At 30.2% G+C, this 9,944-nt stretch overlaps 1 protein-coding gene across 1 annotated transcript; it reads right to left on the bottom strand.

Moving 5' to 3' along the window:
- Positions 1-5,852: 5,852 nt before the first annotated feature.
- Positions 5,853-6,802, bottom strand: LOC130976987 (transcription factor bHLH146-like). Its single transcript, XM_057901973.1, has one exon. It carries the CDS (start codon positions 6,625-6,627, stop codon positions 6,061-6,063), a length of 567 nt encoding a protein of 188 aa, XP_057757956.1. The 5' UTR covers positions 6,628-6,802; the 3' UTR covers positions 5,853-6,060.
- Positions 6,803-9,944: the final 3,142 nt, after the last annotated feature.

The following is a 9,944-nucleotide window of genomic DNA, read 5'->3' as shown; positions in this document are numbered from 1 at the left end:
TCGGAGGGTGAAGACTCGAATGCCTAGGAATGTCTCTTGCTAAAGGCCTTAAACTGTTTCTGTTTTATTTATGTTTTATGAGACTTTTGTGATTTGTCTACTATTTTTTTTATTTGCTAGATGATTATAGTAACTACTAATACTTTGATACTTCTATGATGTTATTTTAACTTCAGCCTCTAGCTTATGTATCTGCATGTTTATCTAATTATCTTTTACGTTCCTTGATGACAAAAAAAGGGAGTGAAAGAAGTAAAGAAATGAAAGATTTAGGACTGATATTTTGATTTATTCATAAGAGGTTGATTAATTGTATTTTTTCTAATGCATGTGGATAATTTTTTTTAACTGACTCACAATCATGTAAAGTACACTTTTTGGTTTGTATTCTTGAAATTTTGTGGCTCGGATATTTTATCTCAAGTCCATCAAAAGGAGCACTCATTACAAAAGAAAGGGGGGGGGCTATTCATGAAATTCAAAGTAGTATCACCAAAGGGGGGGTTTTTAATCTTTACCTTATTTCAATCCCTTTAGTTCCTTAACAAATTATGTTTTTCATCAGAGGAGATTGTTGAGTTTAGAAAATAATAAATTTATTGATGATGACAAACATCTATTTTTGGTTGGGTTAAAATTCAAAAGTTGTTTGATGCATATTTTATTGTTGTAGGTCCAAGTTACTCTTTGTTTGAGAAGCCCAAATGGGTTAAAAGACTAACAACTTAGCAAACTATTGATGAAATAATATTGGTGTTACTGCTAAAGTTTTATCCAAAAATGGTCAAGCAAACAAAGAAAAAGTGGCTCAACTTTTGATGGATACAAAATGCATCAATTTAGCTTTGGAGAAAAAAATCAAATCAACAGAGCTAAATCAAATCCAAATATCAAGGCTATTCAAAAGAAAAGAGTGTTGTTGAAATACCATTCTTGTGCAAGTCAAATAACTTGTTGAAACTACAACATTTCAGTTACCACCATTAGGGAAAGAAGAAGAAAAATAGAGGTTTCCTTTTGTTGATTGAAATCAAAAGATGAAAATGAAACCTGAAGCCAAAGCTTGTATCAATGGTTCAGATTATTATTGTCCATCTTCTCAGCATTTCTGCGATATTTTACTTTGCTTTTTCTGCTCTAATTTTCTTGGGAGAAGAAGATAAACTTAATTGTTTAAATCTGCAAAAGTTGATTACTCTATCCACAGCTCAAATTTTGGAGGCATTACCCCATACAAAAAGGAGTAATTAGCCAGAAATTGAGGTCAGGAAAGTGAACCCAAAATTATGAGTTTTTCTAGCATTTCTATCACTCAAAGCTTAAAGTTTTGGAAGCAATGCACTTACACTAAAGGAAGAATTCCGACAAGATGAAAGGCAAAGAGAGAAAGGCTTAAATTTGGTTTTCTCATAGCTTTCAAACTATCATATTTCTTCTTCTTCTTCTTCATGAGGTTACATTGTGTAACACTCTTATTACTAGAGTGTCATACTTCCAACTGTGTCACTCTGATAACAAAGATATTATGACAACTTCTCTATATAACTATAATAAATAGGAGCCTTTACCTAGAATCCTTAATGACTTTTCTTTAAAAAATCAGTAAATTTTTCTTTTATACGTACATACATACAAATCATCACAACCCTTTTACATCTATAAGAATAATTTATACAAATAACATATAAATATATATTATAAAATCACAACACCTATCTCTCTTTACAAAAATATAAATAACAATAACAAATGCGAGAGAACATCTACATAATGAAACAAATTCGCGTTACAAATAAATTAATGCACGCCTAAATGCTCAGTAAACTTTTCATAGGCTTCCTTGTCCGTTTTCTGAAAAATACAGGGCTGTAGGCGGATGTGAACCTAACCCAAAGGTCTTAGTAGAGGAGTTTCAGAATTGTCATATAAAATTTTTTCTAGACTATTCTTTTCTCATAATTAACCAAATTAATTTTACTGTCGTTTATTCTTCTTAATTTCAATCATGAGGTATATCACTCACTTTTTACTTCTTTCAAGATTTGCCATCCAACCAATCTTCTAGTCAAACTCTTAAAAACTACAACAATTCACCACAAATCTGAATCAATAATCACAATCACAAGCAATCAAACAGGCAAACAAACGACCACACACAATTCAATTACACAAGTAGCAATAAATAGACAAACAAACAAACAATCTCAAGCAATATACAATCAAATGCAGTATGATGCATGTTTGTCCTACTAGTCGTGAGCTCATGTGTCGGTTAAATTTCCAGATCCCGACACATCCGGTAGCCAACCTGGACATGGTCTCTCTGTTACGCATCCTCAGGAGGAATACATTAAGAAAGTGTGCCCTACTACCTTCTTCTAAAGAGACTGTACCATATAAAACGAAGAAGAGTGCCTTTTCACCTTGCAACCAGAGAGAGAATGTAGGAGAATACATCGAGAGAGAGTGTCCTACCATCTTTTCCACATTCACACCGCAACTCTGCAAGAGAATGTGGGGAAATAAAATAAAGGGAGGGTGCCCTACCACCTTTTCTACATCCTTGCCAGTTTCATATTCACATTTCAATCATATCACAATTATGTATAATCATATTTATCACAAGATTACTTATTCTCGAGTCGGGAGCGGGATAAAACAACTATTCTCACTGTGGACAGGACAAACCACCATCCCCACAAAATTTATATCTCATTTAACAAATTTTTATCGGGGAAAGATTCAATAAAATACATTATACCCACCCCCAACGTATCCAAAGCCTTTAAAATAGGTATTATACTCCATATAGAGGTTACATAGAGTTATAAGCTCGCCGGAAAGGCTTAACAGTTCAAAATCAACATTTCTAAATAATCTGCACACTAGTGCGTTTGCGTGGAACCTGACTCAGTTCCATAAGGGTTCGTGAATGATGCATACGTAAATTTCGTGGTAAATTATGGCCCTCCAAAGTTAGGCTAAAAATCTGCCATAGTGCAAATTTTTTTTGCACCATTTAAAAACCCCCAAATTTTTTTCACCAAAAAGACTCAAATCATTTTATTTTTTCAATCATAATCTTAATTGAAACATAATCATTTATTCTTAAATAATTACATTAAATTTGCTAAAATGCCCCAAAACATAATCCTTTCCATAGTTATCAAAATCAAATAAGTTAATTCTTCAATCTATTTGTATTACTTTAGAATTCACTAAAACTCTCCAAAACATAATTCTTTAATTTGAAGTAATCAAGTTAAACATTAAAATAAAGTCTTTAGTATTTACAAAAATAATACCGATTTTCATTATTCTTTTCTTTCAACTTTTATATAAAAAAAAATTTGGTAGAACCTCCTCTAAAATTCAAACTTTTTTACCCTTTAAGGGTTCTGTAAAATTCAACAATTTATCAATCTCCCCGTCAGTAACTTTTCAAAACACTGGATTATTCTTGATACTCAATTTATCACAGTTTCATTTAACAACTAGTCCCACATCATTAATCAAAGAAATTAGAATTTCCATCAAACTTTTATTAAACTACTACCACAACAATACCAACTAAAAAAATCAACATAATAAAAAATTCTAGCAACAATCATTTTCAAACAATCAGAAAACTAATCACAATTCATAACCACAAACAAACCAACTTCATCAATTACTCTCACAAAGCATCAATAATCTATTTGAGCATTTAATTAATCACATTTATATATTCAGCATAGTCCAATTTAATCCATAAGCCTCGCACAATCATTAAAAATACATCTTTCACATTGATTTCAATTTATAACAATTTCTTGAAATAAAATGGGTTTAAGAAAAAGCTCATACCTCAGTTAGTCAAAACTAGATAATTAAACATGACAAACTCCCTTTTTTAATCACAACAGTGGCAGTACTAGCAGTTTCGATGACTCCTCGCAGCAGCAACAACCACAATCACAGCATGCGATTACGGTAAGTCAACCTTACGACATCAACACCTCAAAATCTTTAACAAACTAATAGCAGAACACTAACGGCGAGAGTTTCGAAATAAGAATACTTACTGCAATCTAAGAGGAACAAAAGAATGGAGCAGCAACAGCTTCGATGGCCCTCACCGACAAGAACAAAATCTGACAAAAATAACGAAAAGCTAGGGCGAGGCAGAAATGCAATGGTGGCTGCTTCAGTTAGCACCTATGGCGGTGTAACGGCTCGGAGATGGTGCAGCAGCTCAGCGGTGAGCTCCAATCGACGGCAGCGTGATGACAGAGTACGACGGTGGCGAGACATCCCTCCTTCCTCCCTTCAAGCTCCTCGGCAGCAAAACAATAGCTCGAATTGACTCTAGAGACGACGAGGGTGAGGTTCCCTTCCAATGGCGACAACGATCTTGACGGCAACAATGACCATTGACGATGACGACAGCAGCGATGGCTCCAACAATGATGAGGGCAGCCTTCTTCTCCCTCCCCCTCTCTCTCTCTTTCTCTCTCTCTCTCTTTCTCTTTTTCTCTCTCTCTCTCTCTCTCTCTGACTCGACAGTGACGACAGTGGCAGTGACACCCACCGGCACCGTCTCCCTCTTTCTCTCTTCTCCCTCTCTTCTTCTCTGTCGAGCTCTCCCTCTTTCTCTTTTTCTTTCTTTCGTCTGGGGGGTGGCGGCTGAGAAAAAGAGTGAGTGAGTGTGTTTTAAGGTAAAATTAGGATTACTATAAGTTTGATGTTAAGAATTAGGATTAGGGTTTGGTAAAAAGGGTAAAGATAGTATAGTAATTAAAAAGCAAATATAATTATTTTTGAGAATATTATATATTTAATCAACTTACAAATTATTTTTAAATAGGTATTCTAATTTAAAATTAGAGATAAATCAATTAATTTTTTGTTTGTTCATAAAATTGAACCAAATTCAAGTATTTAAATTAAATCATATAAAATTCTCATAAACGTTTAATTTAAATATCTTCAATAAAATAATTTCTATAATAGAAGCTCAATTTAATAAGATAAAATATAACTAATTCATAATTAAATTTTTTAAAAATAAGAGGTGTTGCACATTGTATATCTTGCTTTTTCAATTTATCTTTCTTTAATTTCTTCTCATGGTAAAAGAAAATTTGTGAAGTATATGAAAAAATCATTTAAGAAAAAAGACAAAGAGAATTAACTTGGAGAGAAAAGTCATTATTATGTGAAAACTCTTTTGATGTATTTTTATTTGTAATCATGAATCCGAGAGGTTTTTTTGCTAAGTTGAGTGAGCACTTAATGTTAAAAGTCTAGGGAGTGAACCTAATCGAAACAATCTTAATTAGAAGCTTGGTTCGTCCCAAATAGGATTAAGAAGAATCCAACTAAAAAATTTATGTTTATAATCTTTGATAAAAATAGTGAAAATTTTATCATAATTATAATAGAGATTAGATGTATACCACATTACACAAAGTGATTAAAGTAGAATACATGATTGTGTTTTTTTTTTTTTTTCCTGTTCTGTTTTTATTTTATTACGAGACAAAAATAAATTATTTCTTGCATAATCAGTATCACGGATACAACAATAACAAAATTACAGAATCTGTTTTAGTATTTAAATTTAAAAACATAAAAAAATCTTAATTTTAAACCTCCTACTCTACGCTATTGAAAACCTTCACTAAGATATATATTACTAAACATTCAAAGTAACCCAACTTCATTCCAATTTCCTGCTTCTCATATACTACACGCACTTTTGGAGGAAAGGAAAAAAAAAAGGAATAAACATGTAGTTATTAGTACGTTGTTACTTTTATCATGTATAATTAGTATTTTTCTCAAAAGTAAAAAATAAAGTACAAGCTAGAATAATCTCTTCATTGCAGTGGGGAATTTGGAGAACCCCAAACTCTCCGATCCTCCAATTTTTCTTTTCCCATCTAATAAATACCTTAATAAACAACTTTAAAAGTATATATTTACAATATGGCTCATATTTCAAATTGCAATAATACAATACAATATAACATGAAAACAATATATAACAAAAAGATGATATATATAAATTAAATAAAATCAACAATTTTGGTCTGCAAGGTATTGAAGAACATTGACCTGCATTTTCAAACAGCTTATATAGCTCTCTAATTCTTCAACCATTTGTTCATTGCACATATCTTCTCCACCGGGTATCAACCTTCTTAAGCACCTCAACTTGCTATTATTATTATTATTATTATTATTATTATTATTATTATTATTATTATTATTATTATTATTATTGATAAACCCATCTTCATATTCTTCTCCTTTTATGTCCTTATTAACATACTTGATGGACTTTGAACTAGTTATTATTGGACCACCACTACTACTACTATGTTCATTTTGGTACCTTTGAAGGTTGGCTTTGAGAGCATTACTCCATGCAAAACCTTGTGCCGAGAACACCATTGCCATGTCCACTTCATGCTTCACAACATTCTGAATCTCACAACAATGGCTACTCCTTTTTCCCGCCTTGATCTTCATCAATGCCGGAACCAAATAGTTCATGTAATTCCTTGTAAACACTGCTTCTTCTACCACTTTCTTGGGTTCAATCGAGTACACGCGCCTCCGTTTAGCTGCTTGCCCCTCCATATCAAGAAATTCAAAATGAAGAAGAGGGAGAAGAACAAGAACAAGAGGTTTTGGTGATTTATACAAGTTGTAGGATAAAAGGGTATTTAAGTAAAGTGAAAACAAGAGAAGAGATACTAAATAATAATATGAAGCATGATTTAGGGAGTGAATAGAATAAATTAAATGAGTGAGGTTATAAGTTATAAGGTTGAAGCAAAGGAAGTAAGCTAAGTTGGAAGTATATAGGGTTTTGAGGAAGTAGGGTATGTTAGTGTAGGTGTAGCCCACAAAATAATTGGGGTCAGACTCATAATATTGGAGATTGAATCATGATTACAACCTCAACCAAACATGCACGTACACTCACAAAAATTGCTCACCACACACCTTTCAAAGCAACTCCTTTTCTTGTGGGAGACTCACTCACATAGTGCACAAACATTTGCATTTAAAAAAAAAAAATAAACTTTTATATTTTTAATTTATATCAATTTAGCCATGATCGACAATATTCATAATAATCCGTCCAATTATTTTATTACTTCAACTTTATCTAGGTCTAATTAAAATAGAATAGATGTTAGTTGATTACTACCTAAACTATCCATTTTCTTCTTTTAGACAATGAGACTAATAATCTCGTTCTAATATAAGCATAATAAAACTTTTTCCCCCTATTCAAGAGTAGAAGTTTTTTTATGATATTCTTGTATGACTTAGATAAAACAATTCAGATAGAATATAACTAGAAATATTAACAAATATATATTTGTTAATATTTTTGTCCTTCTAGGAATAAAATAAACAAACAGCAAAATACATTTTTTCTAATCATTCTATCTTTATATTGAACATATGAAAAATGAAAAAAGAATAAATCTTCTCAATTTTATTTTTCAATTAACATAATCATCCTTTAATTTTTTTTTCTTTCACATATTTCATTCTAATCCATCAATTACAATTAAGCAAATAAAAATGAGGTAATTGGTAGCACTTAAACATGTTATAAAAAGAGAAGAATTATATATAGAAATGGGACAATCCTAAAAAATAAAAATGTGTATCAGTTTGTCAAAAACAATATATAAATACTAAAAATGAATCACTAATTAATTTCTTTTATAAATACATGTTATATATAAATTAATTTATTTTTAATATATATTTTATAATAATAATAATTAATTTTAATAACTTATTTTAGTATAGATGCATGGAAAATGAGAGAGAGAGAGAGAGAGGTATTTTGAATGGCACATGGCTTCACATGGTTGATGCTTATCACAACTACCCACATAACAGAACGGAGTCTCCAGCCATGTGCGCTCCAAAACAAGGACACCCAAACCCCACCATAAATGCCCTCACATGTATCCACCTCTCTTTCTTCCCTTCTAATCCCTCTATTTACCAATCTCTCATTTTAAACATTTATTCAAGGTACAAATTTTAAAAATTAAATACATTGCAGTGAATATTTAATTATAAAATTATTTTTTAACTATTATTAATTATTTTTTAAAATTATTTTTTATTCTAAATTTTAAATTTCTAAAGTTTAAATGCTAAATTCTAACAAAAAATTCTAAGTCTTCTAAAAAGATAAGAATTAAAAAATAATTTTATGATAAAAGTTTAATTAATATTAGCTAATTAAATATTAGTTTCCTATATTTATTATAAATATAAAACAATTATCAAGACTTAAGTCAATTATATCTACCTGCTACTTATTGGCAATGCCCCCTGACATCAATACAAATATACAATCATGGATAGCTCAGGGTCCATGTCATGATGAAAATTTGATAAAAGGTCTTTTATTTTCTTATATAATTCTTCGTTTTAATGACCTCAAATTAAAAGTCAAAATCATCTAATAATATGTATGTGGATTTATGATAAGAAAGGATTAAGCTATTTAAATTTTTCAAAGGCTGATGGAAATCTCTTAAATTTTTAAAATGATAAATAGTAAATACATTTAAAATAATGTACAATTTTATTTTAATAAAAACATTCTATATTAATAACTTTAACAAATATTTCAAGAAAAATTGTTAGACAAACCGAATAAGAATTAATTAAAAAGATAATAATTATACTATTTTCGTTAGGACACTTAATGTGCTACATATTTGTTTCGATAAGATATTGTGTGACAGCTAACTTGGCTTTAATAATGTACAAAGTAATAAGAAAGTTAATGTTTGAAGAATAAGCATAATCCAAATGGAGCTGACCCTACTCTAGTGAGGTGATTACAGATTCATGTATGATAATAAACCTGGAATTGTGTCCGCAAAGTCAAAATCTTGTCTTCATTGAGAAAATTAACATATGAAAGCAAAAAGGCTCCATTATCATCAGGTACTTTGAATGATAACTTAATCAAATACATTGACATTCATGTTTGGTGATTTCGCTAATATATAATAATAATTATTGCTTCTTCTCTTGTACGTACTAGAGCCCCCACACGATTTTATATTTTTTTATGGTTAGACTATTTTGGTTCATCTTTAAATATTTTTTATTAATTAAAAAATAATATATTATTTTTTGTTAATTAAATAAATTTTAGTTTTTTATTTGTTTTATTTTATGTTAGTAATTTAAAATTAGAATTTAAAATTTAAAATTTAGAATATAATATTTAAAATTTTAAAATTCAAGAAGTGTTACACTCTTTTTTTTTTATTTAGTAGATCGTTGCAGTCTTACATTATTCGAAGCATACTAGCATTGCCGATTATTTGACGCAAAATTTCAAGTTTTTTATATTCTTGACAAAAATAAAGCTCTCAACACTTGGTTAAAGAAGAATATATTATTTCCATTATTTAACCACATTCCGAATTATTATTTATTCCAAATAGTCCAAAGTGGAAAATGAAATAATAAAGAAGCAATGAAGCATATGATAAAAGAAGAAAATTAGGAAGTTAGCAGAGAGTGCTTTAGCTTTCAAAGGATTCAGGAGATGGATGGTTTCAAAGTCTGAGGCAAAATTTAATGGCAACCACCCCTTTGGAAATTTGTGGGACATGTATGCATGTGCACAAGAGTCTCAAGATTCAGATTATTAAGTATAAAGTACAAGCTTCCCTCATCCTCACAGTTATGGTGTAATAATGGTTTTAAATTAGAATTGTGAATAAAACATATTATTTGATGCAATTGCGATAAAACAGGCAGACTGTCCTCTCTCTCTCTCTTTTTTTTTCTAGGATAATATTTAGACGAAAAGTGGTAACTAATCATTTTGCAAGTTGGATTTGTAACTAAGAGTTATAACCAGCTACCTGAATACTCATTATTCATAATGAAAT

The sequence above is a fragment of the Arachis stenosperma genome, chromosome 4 (genome assembly GCF_014773155.1).
Source record: "Arachis stenosperma cultivar V10309 chromosome 4, arast.V10309.gnm1.PFL2, whole genome shotgun sequence".
NCBI classification, from domain to species: Eukaryota; Viridiplantae; Streptophyta; class Magnoliopsida; order Fabales; family Fabaceae; genus Arachis; species Arachis stenosperma.
The sequence above is the reverse complement of the archived record's forward strand: the minus strand, read 5'-3'. Positions and strand labels throughout refer to the sequence as shown.